Source organism: Rhea americana, unplaced genomic scaffold, assembly GCF_003343005.1.
Source record: "Rhea americana isolate MKP2758 unplaced genomic scaffold, rheAme1 scaffold_5, whole genome shotgun sequence".
In the NCBI taxonomy this organism is placed as follows: Eukaryota; Metazoa; Chordata; class Aves; order Rheiformes; family Rheidae; genus Rhea; species Rhea americana.
Genome location: NW_028186645.1, coordinates 12,704,287 through 12,731,351, shown reverse-complemented (window position 1 = coordinate 12,731,351; position 27,065 = coordinate 12,704,287). Strand labels below are relative to the sequence as shown.

Sequence of the window (27,065 nt, the reverse complement as noted above, 5' to 3'; positions counted from 1 at the left end):
GAATGGGAGAATACAGCTGAGACAAAACCTGAACTGCACTTAAATCTCTTCAGAGTGCCATTGAGAGCACCCTTTTCTGCAGTATGATAAGCCACAACTGCTTTTTTTGGCCAGTCCCATATGCATTCCTGGTAACTATTGTATGAGTGAAGGCTGCGATTGACTACTGTGATGACAAGTGAGGTTTTAAGATGGCTTCGGTTCAGGTTGTCTAAAAAGGCAGCACAAAGAGCCAGGTCCCAGGACAGCTCAGAGGACACAGACACCTTAACTAGAATGAACTGTGGCATGAGGCCTCATCTTTTTACCTTTGGATGTGATGATAATTGGTATCTTAATAGGTAGAATGTGTTATATAGATTTGCCATTACTGAAGAATGGAGGCATGTGGAGGGAAATTCACTGATACTTTTCTCTCGTTTACTGTTATCTAAACGTGCACTCTTGATCATTTGCTTGGTTCATGCCTCTTGATATACACATCTGAGCCTAAACAGTCCTACTAGAAAAAATTGAAACTCAATTCTGTAGTTCCAGGCATCTGAAAACATGATAGAAAAAAATAGAAAGTCTTAGTAATCTTTAATTATTGGCCTTAATCTCTGTGCTACATTTATTAATGTTTTCTAATGAAGTAATGGTAACTCAAATCTTCACGCCTGTGGTGAGAGTCAAGGAAGGAAAAGGGCGTGAAGAGTTTCTTTTTAGATCGAGGATGCAGCATTGATGTGAAGCTTAATCTTACTGCTGCCTACGTAGTACCATTTCAGGAACTGAAAAAAGAACTTAGTCTGAGACTAATGCAGAATCTTCCAGCATCAATTCTCCTGCAGTTAGGAAGACTTCATCCCCCTCTATACAATGTCATGCCTTTTTTATAAAAGAGTATTTATAATTTCTAATGTGTCCATCACCTTGGTCTCAAGATACAATGGTGGGGGTATTCTCTTAGAAATCAAGATTTTCTTCAGTGATAGACCGAGTGAATTAGCAGTCAGTATAGTCCAGAGCGGAGAATGCAGAAATTCACCCATGTGATTAAAATAAATTCTACCCTTAGTGCTACCTATTAAAAGGAAGGGGTCTAATAAGTAGGTCATGTCACAACACAATGCACTTCTGTAATTCAGATGTTGTAATGTAACACCAAGAATATGTAAGGTTGTGGAGCATTTCACATTTTATTCAGTTAACGATATTCACTGCTAACTTCAGAAACGCCAGGCTCAGTGTATGCAAAACTGTAGCCAGCTCTAGGTAGATATTAATATTTAAGGAATAGCTTTAAAGTAACTCTTCTTTTTTTCACTAATCATTTTTAATTGAAAGTTTAGAATCTTTTTCTCTCTCATATGTTATCTGGTTGATTTTAAGACAAAGAACTTCAATGCTATTTCAGAAAGTCATTTAGAGTAATTTTTGTTCTTTGTGTCTTCTGAGGTAAAAGATAAAGCAGCAAGGTGGACCTTGATCTGGCTTAATCTTGCTCTGGATACTATCTGCATAGTTTGGTTTGGTTTTAGCTCTGCAATAACTGTGAACACACTCAGATGTCCTGAGATCCTCCATGAGATGTGGAGATGTAGTCTTTGACCTAAAAGATAGTTTTGACTACACTAAAGTACTGAATCTTCTGTCTTTGGTGCCGTTAAGGAAAAATTATTTTTCAGCATAAGAGTCTTTCTTAACAACTATTTTTACTGTGTTGTCAATAGAGCAAATTAAGGCACTCCCCTTTTCTTTTTCAGCCCTTTCATACTCACATCTTGAATCTCTTTTGTTGCTTTCTTTATATCGTACTTCAAGGAACATTTCTCTGCATCTTCCTAGAACTGTTCTGAACTGAAAACAGTCTCTTTTCTCTTCTAGAGCTTTCCACAAAGTTGAAGTTATTCAGCACCTGTAATGGATTTACAAGGTGGAAAAGATTTCCCAGGGAAGCTTGAAATAGTCCTGTTATTGCTTAAGCATTCTAGTCACCACCGTATTCCTTTGACTAGATAAACACATATTCTTTCTTAAACATAATTTAGATTAAATGCAAAATCACATTACTTTAACAACATAGCACAAATCACATTTGAATCTTATTTGTCTGGTTTCAGTTATTTATCATTGGTGTTCAATGTATTTTTTGTCATGATGGGCAAAGAGACTCCATCACTGTGCTGAATGATGATTATGTACATACAAATACGGTTGTTATCCCCCAGGGAACTCTCAAATATGTTCATATCAGGTAGAAACAGTCTGCTTAACATTCTTTAAAGAAGTACAGCAGCTTTTGCTACCTATTACTGAAGTCTTGGAGCACTGCATGCACAGTCTGTCCCAATTACAAAGTAAAACATTCTTAGCAGATGTATTGTTAGCAGATGTAAGTGTTAGTTTCTACTTGCTGGTTGGGACAGGCCTGGAACACGCAGTTCTGGTGGATCAGTTGATAGGTCGTAATTTATTAAGTTGCAGGAGCTTGTCTTGTTCAGTGCTGATGACTTTAAGGACATCTTAGGCTCTGAGCTGTATGTCTTTGTAGTTAGCTGTTCTGAGAAGTGATATGTGCAGCTGGTGAAAGGGCAGCCTATGACAGAAATAAAGAATCAGTGAGAYGCTGGATGCAACCTGTGAACAGCTGGGCTAAGCTTATGAGGTGTTCTCCCTAGCAAGCTAAACTTAAGCAGCCTCCAGGTTAGTGCCTCTTTTCATGATGCTGGCATCATCTGCTAAATTGCCAGACTATCAGTGGCCATTCGCCTTCGGAGCATGCCTGTGTGCAGCCTGCAGACAAAGCTGTTTCCTGCTTAACAGCACCAAATTGTAGAGGGATTGAATATTGGCTACTTACCAAGTCTAGCACATCATTTTTTCTCACTTTTGTTGTTCCCTCTCTATCTCTGTCTTCACTTGATTGCAGAGACACACTTTTCATCATTGTGAAAAGCCATCTGATTAGGGCTTTCATTAACCCATGAGTGAAGCTTCTTAACACATGTTTAGCTGGAGAATTTCCTTGAATGCTTCAGAATTGCAATGTTGCCATTTTTAAGAAAACTCAGAACTAAATTGCCATTTTGTCTTTGGCTCAGCTTAAAACAAATTCTTCTTTCTCAGTAGATTTTAAGGAAATCTAATTTACTGTATTTTTTTCTTCTTTTTTCCCCTAGAGTGCTTGGGCTGTCACAGGGTTCTTCTACTGCTCATTAGCAGAGACAGTGTGTTTCTTTACTACCCCGTCCCTGACCATTCATTTAGACTGGTCCAATTTATTAAAGAACAAACTGAACTGTCAAAAGAAGTGCCTCTGTTAAACCATATTCAGAATCAGTCTTCACGGCGAAGGATGTAGAATATGAACTTGCAGCAATTACAGATAATATTTTTTCTGTGAGGATTTCAGTATTCTGGTAGTGCTGTTCCATAATGGTTTCCTGAGCCTCTGTTCCCTTTCCATCCGGTGATCATTATTTTTGTTGTATTTTTGATTCTAACTTTATTTAGAGTACATCAGTTTGTGTTACCTATTTTGTACTGATGGATAGCTTCTTGTCATTGTGCTAGTTTCATTTTGGGAATATAAAATGATTATTCAAACTAAAAACGTAAACTTCTCAGCTCTCTGTATATAGCTTTTGCCAGTCATTTTTCTTCCCCCTTTTTTTCCTGCCTTCTTTCCAGGGAAAACTGTAAAGTGGATTTGTATGTCCATACCAGGAATCATCTTTCTGACTCCCTTAGGCACTATGACACTCTATGATACAGATTTTTGGACATGATACAAAATCAAGCTGGTCTCTGTTTAAGCAGGCAAAATCAGCTTTGTTCAGAACGSCAGCTGATAAAAAATGGACAAATTCGTGAGCGCTACTTTCACTGCTGCGCTTTCTCATAAGTCATTCTAGAAGCCCTGTCCCAGAATGGTACTAGAAGAGTACCTTGCCTTAGCCAAGGTAGCCTTCTGAGTCAGTCAAGGTCTGATACAGAGTTATAGAGGTGTGCATTCAACCAATATTTTGGTGAATGAATTCTGGAGAACCCTGAATTAGTTCAGAAATTGCTATTAAAATGAAACTATGAGGTAGAAAAATGTTATGTGGATCGTATGTTATACTGCTGGCAGATAGTTTCCTGAGCCAAAGTTTTCTCTCCCTTTGACTACAGCTGGTGACTCTTTTAAAAACTGATTTTTGAAATTTCTGAATTTGGAACGAGAGAGTTAACTTCTATACTGTAGACTTTTTATTTGCCTCTTGGGTTAATGACAAACTGCAAGCTGATATCACACACATATAGGAGAGCCTCAGCGAAAGCACTGCTGTGAGGTCAGACCAGAACTGACACAGGCATCTTCTCCTTTACCAGGCAATTTCAACATTTTGCAAGTGTATGTTTTATGTCCTGGAAAAATGCACTGAGGCATGTGTTGATTTCAATAAAACAAAAAGATACATAGGTTATGAGGCCAGAAAGAGCCATATGATAATGATTATGATACTCTAGACTGATTTACTGTATAATTAATTCCCATCTATGTCTGTTGTGAAAAAAGGAGATCTTGTTTTAATTTAAAGCTTACCAGTAGCAGATAATACACCATAACCTGCAGCAAATTATTTCAATAGCAAATTACCTTCCTGGTAAAAATAAATCATATTTTAAAATGTGGATTTCTCTAACTTCAATTTCCATTCCCTGCATCCTTTCTCACACAGATTGAAGAGCCCTCTACTGCCAGATTTCATTTTCTGCATAGATGCTTGTAGATTGTGATCAGATCACCCTTTAACCTCTGCATATTAAACATAATGAACTTTGGAATGTTCTTCACTATGGGACATGCATTTCAGTCCTTTAATTACATTCACTTTTCTAATTCCTGAACCTCATTTTAAAAATGTCTTGAACTGTGGAGACTAGAAGCTGACTTCATATTTCAGTGACAGTTACAGCATGGTCTAAGCTAGAGATTCTGAGGTCTGTCTTATACTGTTCAGGATTCACCTGGTTATACACTCAAGGATTATTTTTATCATTTTGGTTACTGTAGTGAGAGTTCTGGTATATCTGATTGTTCATCAAGATCTTGGTGTTCTATGCTGAGACCACCACCACCACTTACGCGGTGCTCTGCATTGCATCTTTTGACAGCCTGCCTCAGTTCTCCAAATATGGTGATTAATGAGACCTCAGATCAGCCATGTGGACCTGTTTGCACTTATTCCTTAAATGCAACTGTATCTTCAATTTCTCAGGCTATGATTGTGGGTTTTGTTGTTTGTTTTGCTTTTTTTTAAGAGTATAATCTAGAACAACAAACAGTAATAGAGATTTCACATTTGAGTGATCTGTTTTTTTTTGTAAAATTGGATTCAGAACTCTTGTGTCTATTCAATATCCTTTTTCCTCCCCCTGCCCAAGCTTTACTTTGTCCTTGGTTTGTTTGTCCTTTCTTCAAAACTTGCTCTCAGATCCCCAATTTTTAGTGACTTTCTGGTCTGCAACTATATTTTGCGGATTCTTTTGAGAATTTCCTGTCTTGGGGATTCTCCAGCTGTGGTACATTTAACACTAATGAAATACAAGGTCATCTGCAACAAACCCAAAGATAAACACCATGCCTTTCCTCAGAACAGATAAGGAGTTAGGCCAGTGCTAAGCATGTGAAATGAGGAGGTGCAACCTGTATATGGCTCAAGTGAGAACTGGAAACTGCTTATGTGTTCCTTTTACCAGCAACCCGTAGAATTTACCAAAAGTAAATCGCTGAGCCATAGCTAAGATGCAACCTAAGCACCAACAATCACACATAGTTATTATGCTATGTTTCTGTTCCTCTCATACATGGAGGAGGCTGGGGCAAGATTTTCCTGGTACAGTTTAAAGAACTGTCAGAAATAGTCTGAATTGTTAGTAGTATCTTACAGGGGCAGTTCTTCCAAGTTAGTGTCATCAAAGCCACAATTTGTTTAGGTTTGGCATTCTCTTGCCCACCAAAGCAACTCAATACTGAGGTAAAACCAAATATGCAGAGTTGCACCAAATTCATGCTAGTCAGGGAGTCGCATATGGAAGTAGATTTATTTGCTAGCTAGCTAAGCTAGCCTTTCATCTGCTTTGAACTGCAAGATTGCCGCAAAAGGGACAGGACAGTGTATTAGGTCCTACCTGTTTTTTGTCTTTTTGTTTTCCCTTAGTAACATAGAAATACATCCAGGAAGCTGAGTCTGCTTTAAATCTTTTCCTTTGTTAGATCTTTATCTTAAAAATATCAAGGAATGTTAAATCTTGTTTATCTGGAGTTCCAGAAAACAAGGTTTGGAATCTGCCCCAGCCCTGTTAAAAGTGTTGAATTTAGTGAACTTTTCCCTTAAAAAATCAAAGGAATTTTTTTTTCTGGCTGGTATTTAAGTAATTTTACCCAAATGCAACAAAACAAATTTTAGTCAGAACAAAAATTACTGCTGTGATGTGATACTTTGAGTTTTTCTTTTCCCTTTTTACTCATGATGTCATACATGTCAAATCTCCCTTAGCATCTAATGAAATACAAGAAAGTTTGAGACACTGTCCCGTTCTAAAATAAGTTGATGAAATAGAACAACTCTTTTTGTCTTTCTCATAAAGTGATGAAATAGTTAACAATTTTATTTTTTCCTTTGACATTTAGCCTAAATGAATAAATAGAAGCAAATGTCATTTTATATTGTAAACACGTAATATATATTTCAACACATTTACACATCACTGAGGTTAGTATGGTTTCACTCCACACTTATGTCTCAATGACATAGACCCTACCTAAGAAAGCTGATATAAAGAGGGAAGTGTTGAGCTTGCGACAGAACCACGAAATTCCAGATTTAGAAAAATATCTGAAGCTCAAACTACAGCCTGTAGACTGCTTGTACCTACCAGACCAATTTTGTACAGCTCTGAGAGGAGCTTTTTCCTGGGAACATTTTAACAGTGAGATGCTGGCCACACGAATTGCTTGAGTAGTGGTGGCCTACTTCAGATGATAACAAGGGCAAGTGCAGAGTCCTGCACCTAGGGAAAAATAACCCTAGGCACCAGTACAAGCTGGGGGCTGACCTTCTGGAGAGCAGCTCTGCAGAGAAGGACCTGGGAGTGCTGRTGGATGACAGGTTGACCATGAGCCAGCAATGTGCCCTTGTGGCCAAGAAGGCCAATGGTCTCCTGGGGTGTATTAGGCAGAGTGTTGCCAGCAGGTCGAGGGAGGTGATCTTGTCCCTCTACTCAGCCCTGGGGAGGCCTCATCTCGAGTACAGCATCCAGTTCTGGGCTCCCCAGGACAAGAGAGACATGGAGCTACTGGGGGCAGTCCAGCATAGGGCTACAAAGATGATCAGAGGGCTGGAGCATCTGCCCTATGAGGAAAGGCTGCAAGAGCCAGGCCTGTTTAGCCTGGAGAAGAGAATACTGASAGGGGATCTTATCAATGTGTATAAGTACCTGAAGGGAGGGTGTCAAGGGGACAGAGACGAACTCTTTTCCATTGTCCCATGTGACAGGACAAGAGGCAATGGGCAGAAATTGAARCACAGGAAGTTGCRCCTGAACRTGAAGGGGAATTTCTTTCCTGTAAGAGTGACAGAGCACTGGAAGAGGTTGCCCAGAGAGGTTGTGGAGTCTCCTTCTCTGGAGATATTCAAGGCCTGCCYGGATGCAACCCTGTCTACCATGCTCTAGGTGACCCTGCTGAGCAGGGAGTTTGGACTAGATGATCTCCAGAGGTCYCTTCCAACCTTACTGATTCTATGATTCTATGATCCTTTCTAGAGAGTAGGGAGTATGAAGGAGCAGTCAGAAATGCTGTCAAGTATGACTCATTTTACAGTCATTCCCTGCCTGAGTTTGAGTTGCAGCTCAAGGAGGGGTGTTGGGAGGCTTGCCATCAGAAGGACTCTGAGCATAGCAAACCATTTCCAGTTAACCTTTTCCCAGGCTATCCTTGCATTGGAGCAAGGAGTAGGTTGTGCACAACCTACTACATACAGAGATTCATTAAGAACATGAGAAATGCCCTGTTGGTTCTGAAGAACAGTCCATCTAGCTGATACTCTGCTTCCAACAGTGGCAATAGGAAGTGCTATTTAGGGAGCACATGTGAGCATGCCTACTCTCAGTGGTACATTCTCCTCCTGCTCCTGTGGCATCCACTGACACTGGATTAGAGTTACTAGAGGGTCCATCCCTTCCTATTCCCTTTATCTGGAGATATTCAAAGCCCACCTGGATGCAACCCTGTCTAACATGCTAGCTGACCCTGCTTGAGCAGGGGGGTTGGACTAGATGATCTCCAGAGGTCCGTTCCAACCTTACCAGTTCTGTGATTCTGTGATCTATTTGTGGACCTGCTATCTATGAAATTCTTCACTTCTTTTTTGAACCTAGTGATGCTCTCTGTCCCCATGACCTCCTGCAGCAAGTTCCAGAAGTTTACTAACCTCTTTGTAAATAAGTACTTTATAAAATCTGTTTCAAAATGATATGCAACAAGTTTCAGAGTGCCTCTAGCTTTACTAGTGTTGGATTAGTCAGGGACCAGTTATACATTTACCTTCTCCACCATCTGGACCAGGTGTTTGGTCTCCGTAGGCTGAGCTTTTGGACATGGTTAATACACAGAATAAAACTACTACAGTTTCATAAACTGAAAGTATATTTTATTGGTGGTGCAGATTATTAATATCCTTGATGTTTTTGAAGTATGTGAGAGTGTTTTAATGGGAACTGGAGCAAAACAAGCTATTGCGGGTCAGTGCTGTCCTTTGCTGCGAGGAGTTACCACTTTGTGTTGAGATTCCAGGTGGGAGTTCACAACTGGGTTCTACTTTTGCTCTGAATGTAGGATCTTTTGCCTCTGGAGTAGGAAGGTAAGATGCTCTGCTGGCTGCCATGGAGAAATTCTCCTTTAATGCTTAGCAAAAGCTGGGACTTCCTAACTTAAAGTGAATGKGTTCAACTGTGATTTTATTTATTTTTTTTTCATCCCTAGGTCACCTACTTTAGGATCTTATCCCCCATCCTTTCTGTCACATGCTTTTTAAAACTTACTGCAGATGCTTTTCTCGGACTTTGGTGTCCTGCAAGCTAACATAATATTCCATAGTTTATTTCTGCTAGTTGCTACTGGGATTATGTCTGTTTGTCTGATTCTGGAATGAGCCTTCTCCAATCTACTCAATTTGATAACGAGTTTTCAGCCTATAGAATGCCAGTGAAGAAGTATTATTTGTTTGTTCATACAGTGCCTATCAGCCCTCAGACTGGGTAATACAAATATGTGTCCAGACATTAYATCTGCATGTTTCTTAAGCCTATCCATACACCAGATGAGATGGTATTTGTAGAATTAACAGTTCATATCCCTCTTCCTAACAATCTTTCCCTTTCTCTTTTCATAGTAAATTGCTGACAACTCATTCTACTAGCATTTTGAAAGCACCAAGAAATCAAATTTGTGTGTGCGTGTATGCCAGATATAATAAACTCAAAGTATTTTAAAATAATAACCCCTTAGAAGAAATTAATCTTGAGTAGTATTGCAGAACATGAAATCTTTCAAAACTCTGCTATTTGCAGAAATATTTTTGCTTGATCTATGTGCTAGTGCTGTGTTTAGGAAACATGGAAGGTGACTGAAAAATAGTACTATTTTCAAATATTTCTGCTCTGTGCTTTCTCTAGTCCCTGTCTCTGTATGGGTGGTGTCCAGAGCTCTGGTCCTTAATTCAGAGAGTGTAAGAGTCCTGGCACTGGATGTGTGAATGAGTAGAGGCTTTTATGTGTTGACATGGCTTAATTTTTTTGTTTTGKTTTGGTTTTTTTTGAAATTAGACTAAACTATGCAGTATACCCATAGCAGTAAAAGTTTTAAGATTTCTTGGAGAGAGAAAATTTAAGTCTTTGTTTATTTTTTCTTGTAGTTTTTTAGGGTTCATAGGGCAATTACCAACAGTTCATAGCAATTGCCTACAGTATTTTGCGTCTCTGTTCTAGCAGTTGAGTAGGGTTATAGGAATAATAGAGAAATGACAGAGGTGGTAAAGAGTTCCCTGCTGTGGCTAGCAGAGATGTACATGAAAGTTACACTTTGTTACATATTTAGTATGTGGTTTATGCAAATGGAACAGCCTGACACCAGACATGAGATGTATTTTATGTACAAAAGCTTTTACAGCTTAGATGGTCTGTGGTAGACTGTTCTCACTGTCCTTCAGTAAATGTTCTCTTCTGCCTGCTTATTTGATCCATAGTCATCACAGAGCACCTGTTGCAGTCATTTCTGTGCACACTTCTGGTTCAACCTTCTCATTCAGTCATAACATCAGACTGTTGTGTGGTCTCCTTTCTGCTCCCCACTCTCTTTTGAGAGAGGTTTATCTCCCACGGTTGAAAGTAATTGGGATATTTGTACAGTGTACAGAATTGATGTATGATATTTTTACTTGTGTCTGGCAGGTTGTTTATAAGAATAATGACATTCGTCTGGAGCTGTCTCGCTTGGCACGAATTGGTGATACTAAGATGAAGATCTACGGGGAAGTGAAATTCATATGCGAGAATGTGGCTACACTGGATCCAATCAGTTTTGAGACACCTGAGGCCTATATCAGTCTGCCTAAATGGAATACCAAAAGGATGGGCTCCATTTCCTTTGATTTCCGAACCACTGAACCCAATGGACTAATCCTTTTCACGCATGGTAAGCCCCAGGAAAGGAAGGATGCCAGGAGCCAGAAAAATACAAAGGTAGACTTCTTTGCAGTGGAACTTCTAGATGGGAACCTCTACTTGCTGCTGGACATGGGCTCTGGGACCATTAAAGTGAAGGCCACCCAGAAGAAAGCCAATGATGGAGAGTGGTATCATGTGGATATTCAACGAGATGGAAGATCAGGTAGAGTGCTGATCATTTCTTAAGTAGGTTCATCTTTTATGTCTAGGGTCATATGTTGGTTCTTAGAGGCCTTTACAACTTGCTAGAAGTAAGTCACTTTTTTACAAAAATTCAGTGTTACTTCAGTGATATTTACCCAGCAAAACAAAGATTTGAATGGTTTGATAGGTTTTTATGAGGTGTTTATTGTGAAATTTGGGTAGCACATCACAGAGGCGATCTCTTAATCTTCAGGTATTCTGGACTTATCTCAGCAATTGTATTAATTTTTTTAGTGGTCACTTTGTAAATATCTCAGTTTGCATTCAGTTACGTTCTTTTTTTCTTCACAGCTTCTTTTTCTTCAAAAATACTTTAAATTTTATTTTTCGTAATGTACCTATTGTGCAATTAACATGAAGTAATTTCTTTGCTTCTAATGCTGTAGATCAAGCTAACACACTCTGGATGTACTCTGAAACTGTATCAGGAAACAAAATAATGAAATAATGTAACTTGATATTGTGAATATATGAACAGAGCTTTGGGATCTCAAAACAAGGCCATATTTCTCCTTCAAAAGAAATTTTGCTTATGTTTGCACGTAGGTTTAGGATTTTGTTTGTGATCTCCAAAAAATAGCAGTCTCCCCTGATTTATGTTTCCAGTGGCAGAATGTTCTCAGTGGAGAGAATACAGTGCTGGAATTTGCTTCCCTTGAGTTTTTGAATGAACTACCATTTAGATACCATGCAAGGCCTAGTTATTGCTCTTTGAACAGGCCTTTGCCTCAGGCCTTTGCAATGGCCTGAGCACTAATTGGAGATAACAGATTCTGAATTAAAAAGCATTTTGTTGAACAAGAATGAACAAATTTGCATGCTCACTGTCGCTCTTTTTTTTTCCTCCCCTCCCCCTCTTACTGAATTTCTGACTGATGACAAATACTGGATTAATGGTTCTAGTGACTAATATCTTCTGTCTCTCCAGATGACTAGAGTACTGGCACTGAGTTCTCCACAACATACCCTTACCAAGCATCAACCATTCTTATCCTGTGATGACTTTGTTAGGTGTGAAAACGAAGTTCAGCATCCCTTCTTGTATAGCCCTTGGCTTTTTTCCCATGTGCAGACCAGCGAATGGTTCCAGCCAGGACTCCTGCATTCTAGAAAATGGACTGAAATAATGAACTCACTTCACATAAGTCACGAAGTAGACATTTAGGTTTAATGAGCTAGTGACCTAGAGAATCATAGAATCGGTAAGGTTGGAAGGGACCTCTGGAGATCATCTAGTCCGACCTCCCTGCTCAAGCAGGGTCACCTAGAACCATCTAATCCTTCGTTAGGTGTCATCTCCCCTTCTTCTTCCCATTTCTGAAGCAGTCCAAAACATCAAGCTCTACTGACAGCCTGAATATCCAAATATTCACTACTGCAAAGTACTAAGGAGCACAAATGCTGGGGAAGCATGGCAGTCTTGCTCAAATAACCTCTGGCATATCTAGTCCCCTTAGGCTTTATGTATGTTTTGATCTGTGCTGGCTGCCAGAGCTACAAAAGCTGTTTTTTTCCTCCATACTCTGACAGGATCTGACAGCTGAGACACAGACGCCTAGCATTCTATAACCTTCCTGTCTCTAGGGAAAGCTCCTACAAAGTGTCCACAAAACCTGTCACTGTTTCTAGCTGGGAACACCAAATGTGCTGAACAAGAAAATGCTTTCAGCTGGTTATTAGCTACAACACACACACATTATCCCACCCACTCAGAGAAAAAAAAATCTTACTAGAAGGCTCACTGTACACTTGCATTGTTGTACTCCTTTGTATACCAGCTCTGTTTTCAGTGATGCCTGGGAATTTTCTTTGTTTGTTTTTAGCACCATGTAAGGTGCCCGAGAGACTGGAAAGGAGACACTTAGGTACTTTTGATTTCTCAGGATAGCATTTGGTCTGCCTTAACAGAGTCACAAACGTAGGATTCAGAAAAGATGTCAGCTTGTCTGTCTCACAGAATCAGAGAATGGTTGAGGGGAGAATGGAAGGGACCTCAGGAGATCATCTAGTCCAACCCCCCCTGCTCAAGCAAAGTCACCTAAAGCACATCGCACAGGATTGTATCTAGGTGGGTTTTGAATATCTCCAGAGAGGGAGACTCCACAACCTCTCTCAGCAACCTGCTCCAGTGCTCTGTCACTCTCACCGTAAAGAAATTCCTCCCCATATTCAGGTGGAACTTCCTATGCTTCAGTTTGTGCCCATTGCCTCTTGTCCTGTCACATGGGACAATGGAAAAGAGTCTGGCCTCATCCTCTTAATTTCCTCCCTTAAGCTATTTGTACACATTGATAAGATCCCCTCTCAGACTTCTCTTCTCCAGGCTAAACAGACCCAGCTCTTGCAGCCTTTCCTCATAGGGCAGATGCTCCAGCCCTCTGATCATCTTTGTAGCCCTATGCTGGACTGCCCCCAGTAACTCCATGTCTCTCTTGTCCTGGGGAGCCCAGAACTGGATGCTGTACTCGAGATGAGGCCTCTCCAGGGCTGAGTAGAGGGRCARGATCACCTCCCTCGACCTGCTGGCAACACTCTGCCTAATGCACCCCAGGATACCATTGGCTTTCTTAGCTGAGATCAGAGTCTCTTCTTGCTGCAAGTGCACACTGCTGACTCATGTTCAAGCTGTTGTTTGTCAGATCGTTAGGTCCTTTTCTGTAGAATTGCTCCTTAGCCAGTTGGTCTCCAGCCTGTACTGATTTGTGATGTTATTCTGTCCCAGGTGCAAGACTTTTTGTATTTATCATTGCTGAACATGAAAGGATTTCTATCAACCCATTCCTCCAGCTTGTCAAGGTTTCTCTGAATGGTATCCCTGTCTCTCCTCTGATGTATCAATCATTCCTCCTAGTTTGACATCATCTACAAACTTGATGAAGGTTCATTTGGTCCCATCATTCAGGTCTAGCTTTAAAGTTACTGATAAAATGTTTTCTGTTAGAGCTATGTAGTATGAACTAGTAGTTTTTTAGTTGTCTTTTTCTATTCAGTCTGGATACCATCAAATTCTAGTACATTCTCAGTATGTTGCTGGGTGAATACCACTGAATAATGCTCTATTTTTGCATGTTATTGTTTGGCCATTGCATTGTTATACTAGTGACCTTATAATGTTAGTTGGGGTACCAATGCATGACAGTCCAGCAGCTGCATGGAAGTATTTATGACCTGTGCTGAAGAGGAGGGGAAGCTGCGCGGGAGGCACTTTCTCTTTTAGGAGTGAGTTTGGTCGGGGAGGAATCTTTGTTCTCTGGTACTGGACTCTAAGCCTCACTCAAGTATTGAAAGAAATGAACTAGACTGAGGTTGTAAATAAAAGCATTGGTTAACGTCTCCTATTCTCCTTACTTAGGTACTATATCAGTGAACAGCAGACGTACCCCATTCACTGCTAGCGGGGAGAGTGAAATCCTGGATCTGGAAGGTGACATGTATCTGGGTGGGCTCCCTGAGAACCGAGCAGGACTCATCCTTCCCACAGAGCTCTGGACAGCAATGCTGAACTATGGCTACGTCGGCTGTATCCGAGACTTGTTCATTGATGGACGAAGCAAGAACATCCGGCAACTGGCAGAGGCACAGAATGCAGCAGGAGTCAAATCCTCCTGCTCCCGCCTCAGCACCAAGCAATGCGATAGCTACCCATGTAAAAATAACGCAGTCTGTAAGGATGGCTGGAACCGCTTCATTTGTGACTGCACTGGCACTGGCTATTGGGGTAGAACGTGTGAGAGAGGTAAGCTGTRTTTTCTGACCTCAATTATGTAGAACTTTGACGTGGATTGAGAACTGACTGAAAGGCAGAGTTCAGAGGGTTGTCATCAGTGATGTAGAGTCGAGTTGGAGGCCTGTGGCTAGTGGAGTTCCCCAGGGCTCAGTACTGCGTCCCATCCTGTTCAACTTCTTCATCATGACCTGAATGAAGGGACAGAGTGCCTCCTCAGCAAGTTTGCTTATGATATCAAGCTGGGAGGAATGGCTGATACACCCGAGGGCTGTGCTGCCATTCAGAGAGACCTGGACAGGCTAGAGAGTTGGGCGGAGAGGAACCTCCTGAGGTTCAACAAGGGCAAGTGCAGAGTCCTGCACCTAGGGAAAAATAACCCTAGGCACCAGTACAAGCTGGGGGCTGACCTTCTGGAGAGCAGCTCTGCAGAGAAGGACCTGGGAGTGCTGGTGGATGACAGGTTGACCATGAGCCAGTAATGTGCCCTTGTGGCCAAGAAGGCCAATGGTCTCCTGGGGTGCATTAGGCAGAGTGTTGCCAGCAGGTCGAGGGAGGTGATCTTGTCCCTCTACTCAGCCCTGGGGAGGCCTCATCTCGAGTACAGCATCCAGTTCTGGGCTCCCCAGGACAAGAGAGACATGGAGCTACTGGGGGCAGTCCAGCATAGGGCTACAAAGATGATCAGAGGGCTGGAGCATCTGCCCTATGAGGAAAGGCTGCAAGAGCCAGGCCTGTTTAGCCTGGAGAAGAGAATACTGASAGGGGATCTTATCAATGTGTATAAGTACCTGAAGGGAGGGTGTCAAGGGGACAGAGACGAACTCTTTTCCATTGTCCCATGTGACAGGACAAGAGGCAATGGGCAGAAATTGAAGCACAGGAAGTTGCRCCTGAACGTGAAGGGGAATTTCTTTCCTGTAAGAGTGACAGAGCACTGGAAGAGGTTGCCCAGAGAGGTTGTGGAGTCTCCTTCTCTGGAGATATTCAAGGCCTGCCYGGATGCAACCCTGTCTACCATGCTCTAGGTGACCCTGCTGAGCAGGGAGTTTGGACTAGATGATCTCCAGAGGTCTCTTCCAACCTTACTGATTCTATGATTCTGTGAAAACTGAAGGTGCTCAGGAACACCAGAATGAAATCCAGTGTTTCCATGAGACCTACCCATGTCCTGTGTTGGTCTTGCCACTGCTGAGTTCCAGATGCATGTGCGTTGGCTATATCAATGTCAGCTCAGCAATTCTGTCCTGTATACTACAGTGGATTAGATGATTCTTGAAAACATGAGAACCGGCCAGAACCTTGAGAATGCTTTGTCCCATTGTTGTGTAGTTATGTTTTGAATAGATATGATAAAAAGAAGTGCTACCATAAATGCACTGTTTCCCCACAAAATTGTAGTTATGCTCGCCCTTGGTCTTTATTTGTGACAGAGTATGAGGAGTGACCGACCCTATAACTGGTACTTTTTGGACTCTGTCACATCCATTTTATGAATCTGACTCTTAGAAGACAATCTAAAGTTAACGAATGACATTAAGAACAGGATTCATCTCATGGACCTTTAGATGTCTATCGGGCTGCCTTTTACTGCTTTTATGATCAGTGRAAGGAAGTCTGTAGGTTAAGGGCATACAAGCATTTTAAGATAGGAGAGATAAATCTCAAATCTGTCTGAAATCTGTAACTGTGCCAAACTCTGGCCAACAGCTGCATGAATAAGAAAGATAGTTACATGAGCACATGTCTACTAGTGTGGGAACTTAAGGTCCTAATAAATGCAGGTGTTAGAATCAGAGATTATTTAATGTTTACAAAACAATGATATTGCAGTCCAGGACAGCATAAAAGACACATGAGCCTCAGAGGCCCTAAACCTGAAAAACTTGTTCTAACTGTAATGTGAAACTAATGGTTTTGGCCCATTGTTAGGCAAAATATGACTTTCATACCTGAGATTTTCCTTCATGGTACAGAAGCTCACAAGGAATGAGTATTTGTGGATTATATCCAGAAAAAAAGATGTTTGGATTGAATTGTGTTTGAGTCCGTGAAATTTACTGTGGTGTTACAGTGCAGCTTCATATTGTACTGAAACAACTACTTGATCATAGAATCATAGAAACGGTAAGGTTGGAAGGGACTTCTGGAGAGCATGTGTTCCAACCCCCCTGATCAAGCAGGGTCACTTAGAGCATGTTAGGTATCAGGCGATAGCATTGGCACACAATGATTTTGCCTCTATGACTAAAAGAATTGCAAGTCAAAAATGAGTCTTTCGTTCTTATGGTCAGATACCCAAAGGTTGTAGCAAGCTGAAGTGTCAGCTGGCCTGTAACACAAATACTGCTGGAAGTAGAAAAACTGAGATGGGAACTAGGAAGAGAATCAAAGCAAGAGATGCTGCCACACAGTGCACTTTCATGCAGTGGTTAGGGACTGGATGAAGCCAGGCTGATACATAATGGGAAGAAAGTARAAGGAACATGCTGTTTTTTGATAAAATCAGCTACTGACACACTTTTCCAGTCCCCACCATCTGTTACCTGAGAAGGGCTGTCTCACTCGCTTTCAATCCTCAGGCTGTCCTATTAAAAGAGAGGGGAGTTTAACTCTTGGAAAGGGTCTGGGTAAAGACCACAGTTTAAAGGAAAAGGGATTCTAAAGTAAAGGATCTTTTATGTTTACTAGCTACCAGCAAAATCACTCTTTATTGAAGAGCAAAGCACATACTTAACCAGCATTTAGTTAAGGCACTAAAAATGCAAAAAAAMCCCAAAAAACTGTACAATTCCAGCAAGGGAAGTGGATGATTCATTTATTATTGATGGTAAAATCTATCTCCTATTTCCTAGGTATAGCATTTCTATATTTCTAATGCTGTATTTCCCATACATTTTATATTTTGCCACATGAATGGCGGTGTTATACATCAAAAAGGGACTCTAAAAAGAATTTGATTTTGTCATAATTAGAAAAGAAGTTGGTTTGTTTCTGTTCGTGATGAGATGGTACAAATATGCAACATTTAATATGTCACCTATATCTAAAGCCTATGGGAATTTGTCTTGTCGGTGAATTAACATGGCTATATAGCCAGCAAGTTACGCTGGATAAACATAAACTTTGGTTACAATGATCTGGTCGTATAGCACTTCTGTGTAGATGGAGAAGAGTTGTTATGACTGCATTGTGTTAAGTCACAGAATAGACCACTACTGCCAAGGCCTGAAATTAGTTCTTATAATACTAGTATCTAATCAATCACTTGGTATTGACAGTGTTGCAGCAGACAATGACATTTTCAGATTTAAAGCATCAGAGCTTCTAAGAGTAAAGTAATCCCTCCTTGGAGGTAGTTGAGATTGCATAGAAGAAGAGATGGGATGAGATACAGTAAAGACCTGTTAGTTTCTAATATGCCTCCTATTCCCCCCACCCCCTGCATTCAAGGGGAGTTATTTAAAGGAGTTGAAAGTGCTTGGAGACTACTCTGGGACTTTTGGTAATAGTATATTGTTCCAGTATTTATCTGCTAGCAAGCTAGCTAAATCAAATGATGAAATATTTTCAGAGGAGAAATCCTGAAGGCTTCTGTCAGTTATACTTGTATTGGTGTCATTACCATTGAAATCAGGATGAGAAGACACCAAGGTATGATCCTAAAAAAAGATTGAGACAAAGCACTTTGCATAATCAAGGCCCTCCTTAGTCTTCTACTTGTGAGATCATGTTTCTTTTTAACCCTGTAGCCACTGGCAGGTGAGAAAATAGGGACAGGAGATGAAATCATGGTGGGTTTCATGGGCTAGAAGTGTTCACTGGTGGGCTGTGAAGCTAAGCAAAGGTGGAGGCAAGTGCTGGCAATTACTTAGAGATGGTCCCCATTTCAAACTTTGCACCAGAGCCTGTACTGACCTGGCAACACACTCTATTTACTTATTTTCTTAAATCTTTGAGGTTTCCATTCTCTAGCATCTTTCTGTAATATAGTCTGAATCAGTATAGCAGTCTTGGAAATCATGGGTGAGAAGAGTCTTCCTGCGACACTCCTGAAATTAAGGAGTTGCTATAAGCGTTGCGGTTTTTGGACAAATTTCTGAAACTTCAGAGGTTGTACAAGAGCACTTGGAAGGGAACAGTGGTGCGGTTGTCTAGCAAGGCAGGAAAGAAGACACAAGATCAATACTGGCTTTGCAAGTGGCATTGAATTCAGTTAAAATATTATTCTCATCTCCTTCTTTAGATGCCTCAGGTAAGTTCTGTAAGATTAAAAAAGTTGATGCCTTGCACTGACTTGGATGGCCTGTTGTAAATGCCTAAGTTCCCTATGCAGTCAGCAGAGGAAAGTAGTTGCTTCTCAGGAAGCTCAGAGCAGTTATGTGATCAGCTTGCCTCCTTTTGTTGATTTGCCTGACTCATTTTGTTGATTATGTGGAGATTCTGGTCTGATAATTCAAAAGTGATGCACTCCAGAAGGTAGTTATCTGTATTGGGTAAGAAATGATAGTGCCATACTGCCAAGACTACTAGATTGTTAAAAAATAGTACACGTTGTTTGGGATGGAGGCATAAGGCAAACAATATAGAAAACAAGCTGACAGACAGGATACAATCCCTCTTGTAGGTGATTCTTTGAGTACCTTGTATCCACCCTTAAGGTTGGAAACGTAAAATATATCTGGATAAAGCAGATGTATGAAAGTCCTACACATATCTTAGATATTGCTGTGATGAGTGTGGCTGAACACAAGGAAGATAGCAGCAGCCTGGGGTGCTCTGCTGTGGCCTTACAAAAATGGGATTTGCACTGATTTGGCAGAAATTGCCATCCATTGGTCTGATACTGCAAGGTGCTTAGGGTCTCCCTCTAGGTTCAAGCAATCACTCCCAGTTTTCTTGACCTGCAGGACTTGAGGTCTTGTCAGAGCAGTATTACTGTGTTCCAGTAGTGACAATAGAGATTTCTACCCTCCCCAGAGGGGCTGGCTCTACCCACAGCAGGACACCACCCAGAGCTGAGACTTGGTGTTGTGTGTGCACTGGACAGCAGGTCTTGAACACGTGCTGCTCTACCACTGGATCAGCTTTAAAATCACATTTACACAGAGTGAGTCTCTGCAAATGGCAGAGGCCTATCAGGATAGGCAATAGATCCAGGAATTTCTGGTCATAGTAAGTCCTTGAATAGAGCTGCCTCTGCATCTCTGAGATGAATGTGGTAATGATCTTTGTACACCTGCTCCTCGAGCTCTACTGCACTCTTGTATCCAGTTAGAGTATGATGGTGGAGATCAAGATTTAATCCAGCCAGAAAGACTCCTAAACTGAAAAGCAGATTTCAGGTCTCTCTGAAAGGAATGGCAAACACAGTGGAGTGGATTTGTGGTGGAAATTCGTAATGATTGTAAGCATGTATTRAAGGTTCGTACTGAGATTTTCAGATCTTGAAGATTATAGTATTGGGCATTAGGAAAGGAGAGCTAGAGACAGTACTCTTCGTAGCTTTTAGTCATTCTTGCATCTTTGGCTTTTAGAAAGAGCGGTGTCTGCATCACAGCTTCTCTCTTCCCAACCTTATCCCAGCAGGTCCTCCTTTGTGGCTTGTTTCCTTGAAATAAAGGACCTAAAATACCTGAAAGCCCAAGGGAATGCTTTCCAAATACTTTCCTCTTATCAGAGATAGTGCAGACTTTGTGAGAGCTGATTAAAAAAAAGAATCCTCCAATGAAATGGTAGCACCTTCCTCCTGATCCATGTGAAATAGCTTCTCACACTTAAGCCAGTAGAATTTAAGGTGAGTACAAGTCTGTCAACAATAAGGGCTGCAGGGTGCAGCTACTGTGAAGGTTCTGTAGTGTTTTTTAGCTAGTTAATTTCTTCTGTGTCATTTGGTTGCAGCATCAGGCCACTGCAGCCCCCTGTTAGTACCATTTAATTTAAGTGTTAGATGTGGAAGTTGAGGTCTGACTCATGGAGAATGATGTACTTCTCTGCTGTGATAAGACAGTATCTCCTTACAGCTCACTGTTTTCTGAAAAGAATCCCAAAGCCATGGCATTAAGCAAGCAGGATGAGGGGAATGTGTATAGTATTCAAATTAGCCATTTTCTATAGCAGCAGTGAAAATGCCATTGACTCAAAAAGGTGGGTGTGATCTTGTCCTCTGCTGATACAGAAGGCTTTTTGCATGTTTTCCTTCTACCTAAATGCTGTGAGAGGGACTATGGAGGGCAACAGCGCAGGAAGAGTGACACAAAGCAATAAATAAATAAAAATCAAATAGTATTAGGCMAATGAAAATCAAATATTGATCACTCACTCTTTAATTCTTTTTCCTGCTTAGTTCTCCTAATTGGACAGTTTTTGTTTGGGATGTACACTAAGCTTAATAAGATTAGAAAATGCAGGTTGGTATGAGACTATCAGCAGTTTAAGATTGAAATAAGGTTTATATTTTAAAGGTTTTTAAGGTTTTTATTTCAATCAATATAAACTGAGGTTTATATTTTAAATCTTTGAAATTAACTGCTAAGAACTGGACATCCCCTGAGTCCTTTCCAGGTAAGCTGAAAAAAAAAAAAAAAAGAATCTTGTTTCAGCCCTTATCCTGAGCTGCCCTCAGGGTTATAAGTCACAGATATCCCATTCTACTTCTCCTTTCAGGGAGCTGGAACCAGTGTCTCTTCCTGCCTGGGTTTGCTCACAGATGGGTGATTAACTCCTGAGCAACCAGGCTTTATCTGTGTTTTGTTGCATACTGTTTGTGAACAGCAATGCATCTGGTAATCATTGGTAATGATGGTGCTGAGCATAGGGCTTCACATTCCATTTTATTATCTGCTAAGTACCTTTATGGCAATGTTTGCTAAGAGCGGTTTAATGACAAGACAGATCTGTCCATTATATATGCAAGAATTTGAGATGCTGTAAAATTACTAGTAATAAGAAATGCTACAAAATCATTTACTTGGTTTAAGTGCTGCATTCTTTGCTGTCTCAAGCACAGGTAGCAGCCAAGATTTCTTTTTATTTCAGTGAAGTTGTTTGATGATTATGTATTTGAAGGCTTCTTTAAAAAACTGTCATAGAATCATAGAATCAGTAAGGTTGGAAGGGACCTCTGGAGATCATCTAGTCCAAACTCCCTGCTCAGCAGGGTCACCTAGAGCATGGTAGACAGGGTTGCATCCAGGCAGGCCTTGAATATCTCCAGAGAAGGAGACTCCACAACCTCTCTGGGCAACCTCTTCCAGTGCTGTCACTCTTACAGGAAAGAAATTCCCCTTCAYGTTCAGGCGCAACTTCCTGTGCTTCAATTTCTGCCCATTGCCTCTTGTCCTGTCACATGGGACAATGGAAAAGAGTTCGTCTCTGTCCCCTTGACACCCTCCCTTCAGGTACTTATACACATTGATAAGATCCCCTSTCAGTATTCTCTTCTCCAGGCTAAACAGGCCTGGCTCTTGCAGCCTTTCCTCATAGGGCAGATGCTCCAGCCCTCTGATCATCTTTGTAGCCCTATGCTGGACTGCCCCCAGTAGCTCCATGTCTCTCTTGTCCTGGGGAGCCCAGAACTGGATGCTGTACTCGAGATGAGGCCTCCCCAGGGCTGAGTAGAGGGACAAGATCACCTCCCTCGACCTGCTGGCAACACTCTGCCTAATACACCCCAGGAGACCATTGGCCTTCTTGGCCACAAGGGCACATTGCTGGCTCATGGTCAACCTGTCATCCACCAGCACTCCCAGGTCCTTCTCTGCAGAGCTGCTCTCCAGAAGGTCAGCCCCCAGCTTGTACTGGTGCCTAGGGTTATTTTTCCCTAGGTGCAGGACTCTGCACTTGCCCTTGTTGAACCTCAGGAGGTTCCTCTCCGCCCAACTCTCTAGCCTGTCCAGGTCTCTCTGAATGGCAGCACAGCCCTCGGGTGTATCAGCCATTCCTCCCAGCTTGATATCATAAGCAAACTTGCTGAGGAGGCACTCTGTCCCTTCATTCAGGTCATGATGAAGAAGTTGAACAGGATGGGACCCAGTAGTGAGCCCTGGGGAACTCCACTARCCACAGGCCTCCAACTAGACTCCACGCCACTGATGACGACCCTCTGAACTCTGCCTTTCAGCCAGTTCTCAATCCACCCCACTGTCCACTAGTCAAATGTACTGATGCCTTTTTGGAGTGTCTGGACCATTAGAGTTTGCAGTGTCATGCTAGATATTTCCTGAGGACAGATTTTCTTGTAGTGCTGATAGTGCCAAGAATGCTGGACATAGTAGGAGAAAATTCTTTGCTGCTATGTTTTAGTACTTTTAATCCCAGATAGAATTTGGATGGTCAAAGATTCTAGGGAGGTCAGAATACTTTGATAATTTTTATAATTSTATGGGATAACATCACAGATGTTAGCCATCAGAAGGTCTCTTCTAGTTCATTGTCTTACAAGTGCCAGATAGGTCCTTATTGTATGATTTACCTAAATGGCTCCAAAGAGCAGAACAAAAGATTCCACTTGAGTTTGGAAAAGGTTCAGAAGGTTCAGTCTGGAAAAGGTTCAGGTCATCCCTTCACATCTGTTTGAATCTGCTGCTACTAATTTTTATCATAAAGATTCCATTCAATATTATTTAAAGGGTGTTAGCTTTAAAGGACATTTGTGTGAAAAATTCGTTTTCTTACTCACCATCAATCCATTTATAATATAGTAGCTTAATACATGTGACTTTGTTGTCCTCTRTGTTGCCCAAGCAAGTATTAATGTAGCACTTGCTGTACACAGACTTGTGTTGTTCAAGAAATGCAGGCTTGGGCTTTTTATACTTAGCTCCCTCATTTCTCTTTGAATGACTGGGTGTCTCAGTATATAAGGCTAGTGTTCTGTTGTTTAGGTGCTGGGTTACTTACTGTATTAAGCTCAAGCTTTCTGTATACTCAACTTCTACCTATATTTAGGTATTAGTAAGCAAAATTAGTAAGCAGCAAATGTTTTACCTATGTTGAGGTAGCGAACAGACGCAGCAGTTAGCACAGAAGGTGCAAAAAGACATCTTTGTTTCCCATCTTAGTATTTCCCACTTCCACAAACATGGTCATGACACGCTGCAAAGCACATTTGCCTGTAGCTGTTGGAGTTGCTGCATCAACTGTGTCAGGAGCTTCGACCCAGACAGACCCTCTGACAGCAGATGCAGCTCTACAGGTCTCAGGCTGCAGTGAGTGCTTGGGGTCTCTTCATAAGGCCTGGGGCTGACAGTCAGCTCTCCTACAGGATGTGTGCTGTTGTTGACTAATTGTGTCGTCAGTTAAAAGAGTTGCAGGAGGAAGTCAGCAGACTGTGTAGTGTCCGTGAAAATTAGCAGGAGATAGACAGGGTATTCTCAGAGACCATACAGTTCCAGGAGTCTCAATCCCCCACAGAAGAAGAGTTGCTAGGGGGTTCTGGGCTGAGTGAAAAAGTACATCACAACACTGTAGAAGAAGGCTGGAAACTGTTCACTTCTGGTGGGAGATGGCAGGAGAAAGGCCCCTAGTCTTCCTGAAGACTTGGACTTGCAGTTGAAGTGGCCTCCAAGATGAGGAGGGCCTGGACCTGACTTCAAGGGAAGCAACTGGGCCAGCAGACCCTGCGCCATGTGAGAACACCTGGAAGAAGCGGCAAGTGGTTGTTGTGGGTGACTCCATGCTGCAGGGTACAGAGGCACTTATCTGCTGACCTGACCTCTTGTCTAGAGAGGTTTGCTGCCTGCTAGGGGCTCATATGCGAGATGTTGTGGAAAGTCTGCCAAGGCTTGTCCACACGCCAGACTATTACCCTCTACTGCTCTTTCACGTGGGTGCTAATGATATCAAGAGCAAATTGGAAACCATCAAGCAGGATTTCAGAGCTCTGGGCATAGTGGTCAAGGGAGCCCAGGTGGTCTTCTCCTCAATCCTACCAATGAGGGGGAAGGATAGGAGGAGTGGTAGATGTATTTTCCAAGTTAACAGCTGGCTGTGCTGCTGGTGTTGTCAACAGGGTTTTGGGTTCTGTGATCATGGGACCCTGTCTGAAGATCAACAACTGATGGGGAAAGATGGGATCCACTTCACTAAGCGAGGCACGCATGTCTCTGCCAACAGGTTGGCCAGCCTGGTAAGGAGGGCTTTAAACTAGGTAGGATGGGGGAAGGGGAGAGATATAAAGACAGAGTAGTCAGCAAAACACAGCTCAAGTCAGGAGCCCTCCAGCGGGTCCGTGCAGCTGGGAAAGTGCATATGAGACATGACTATGGAGGATCACCTTGTCTGGGAAACCTGTGTGCATGACTACCTCTCTGAAATGCCTGTACAGCAATGCAAGCAACATGAGGAATAAACAGGAGGAACTGGAGATCTCTGTGTGGTCACAGGGCCATGATTTCATTGCAGTCACAGAGACACGGTGGGATAGCTTGCATGACTGAAATCTTGTCATGGACAGCTCTGTGCTTCTTAAGAAAGAAAGGCCAGGAAGGTGAGGTGGTGGAGTTGCTCTTTATATGAGAGAGCAACTGGAATCTATCGAACTCTGCCTAGGGGTGGATGAAGAGCCAGTCGAGAGCTTATGGGTAAGGATTAAAGGGCAGGCTAACATGGGTGACACTGTTGTGGTGTCTACTACAGGCCACCTGATCAGGAAGAGGAAGTTGATGAGGCCTCTACAGACAGCTGGAAGTAGCCTCACCATCACAGGCCCTGGTTCTCCTGGGGGACTTCAACCACCCTGATATCTGCTGGAAGGACAACACAGCTGGGCACAAAGAACCCAGGAGGCTCCTGCAGAGCATTGATGATAACTTTTTGACACAGGTGATGGAGGAGCCAACGAGGAGAGGTGTGCTGCTGGACCTTGTACTAACCAAAAAAGGAAGAATGGTTGGAGATGTGAAGGTTGGGGGCAGCCTTGGTTGCAGTGACCATGAGATAGTGGAGTTCAGGATCCTGTGTGGAGGAAGCAGGTCAATAAGTAGGATCACAACCCTGGACTTCAGGAGAGCAGACTTTGGCCTCTTCTGGGAGCTACTTGGAGGAATCMTGTGGGTTAGGGCCCTAGAAGGAAAGGGGGTCCAAGAGAGATGGTTAACATTCAAGCATCCCTTCCTCCAAGCTCAAGAGCGGTATATCCCAAGGAGAAAGGAGCCCAACAAAGTGGGCAGGAGAATGTTCATGGATAAACAAGGATCTCCTGGCAAAACTCAAAGAGAAGAAGAAAGCACATAGAATGTGGAAGAAGGGATAGGCAACTTAGGAGGATTTTAATAATGTTGTAAAGAGTATGCAGGGATGTGATGAGGAAGGCTGAGGCCCATTTGGAATTGAGTCTAGCAAGGGATTACAGGGCAACAAGAAGGGATTCTTCAAATATATTGGTAGCAAGAGGAAGACTGGGGAAAATGTGGGCCTGCTGCTGAATGGGGCGAGGGCCTTGGTGATGAAGGATACAGAGAAGGCAGAGTTGCTGAATACCTTCTTTGCTTCAGTTTTCACTGCTGAGGGCAGCCCACAGCAATACCAAATGCTAGAGATGAGAGGGAAAGTCTGGAGAAAGGAAGACTTTCCCCTGGTCAAGGAGGATTGGATTAGAGATGACTTAGGCAAACTTGACATCCACAAATTCATGGGCCCTGATGGGATACACCCACGAGTACTGAGGGAGCTGGTGGATGTTGTTGCCAAGCCACTCTGCATCATCTTTGAAAGGTCCTGGAGAACTGGAGAGGTGCCTGAGGACTGGAAGAAAGCCAGTGTCACTTCTGTCTTCAAGAAGGGCAAGAAGGAGGACCCAGGCAACTACAGGCTGGTCAGCCTCACCTCCATCCCTGGAAAGGTGATGGAACAGCTCATTCTGGATGTCATCTCCAAGCATGTGGAGGAAAAGCAGGTGATCAGGAGTAGTCAGCATGGATTCACCAAGGGGAAATCCTGCTTAAGCAATCTGATAGCCTTCTATGATGGAATGACTGGCTGGGTAGACAAGGGGAGAGCAGTGGACGTTGTGTGCCTTGACTTCAGCAAGGCTTTTGACACTGTCTCCCATAACATCCTCCGAGACAAGCTCAGGAAGCGTGTGTTAGACAAGTGGACAGTGAGGTGGTTTGAGAACTGGCTGAAAGGCAGAGCTCAGAGGGTTGTCATCAGTGGCGTGGAGTCTAGCTGGAGGCCTGTGATTAGTGGAGTTCCCCAGGGCTCACTACTGGGTCCCATCCTGCTCAACTTTTTCACAAATGACCTAGATGAAGGGACAGAGTGCCTCCTCAGCAAGTTTGCTGATGATACCAAACTGGGAGGAGTGGCTGATACCCCAGAGGTCTGTGCTGCCATTCAGGGAGACCTGGACAGGCTGGAGAGGAACCTCGTGAAGTTC

The 27,065-nt window shown here is 42.4% G+C and overlaps 1 protein-coding gene across 1 annotated transcript in view; it reads left to right on the top strand.

Annotated features, from left to right (window-relative positions):
• The window catches only part of NRXN3 (neurexin 3), a 960,107-nt gene that overhangs the window by 252,581 nt on the left and 680,461 nt on the right, over positions 1-27,065 (top strand). Inside the window, exons 4-5 of the mRNA XM_085317601.1 lie at positions 10,483-10,921; positions 14,315-14,698. Coding sequence (XP_085173727.1) covers positions 10,483-10,921; positions 14,315-14,698 — 823 coding nt within the window. The remainder of the gene's footprint in view (positions 1-10,482; positions 10,922-14,314; positions 14,699-27,065) is intronic.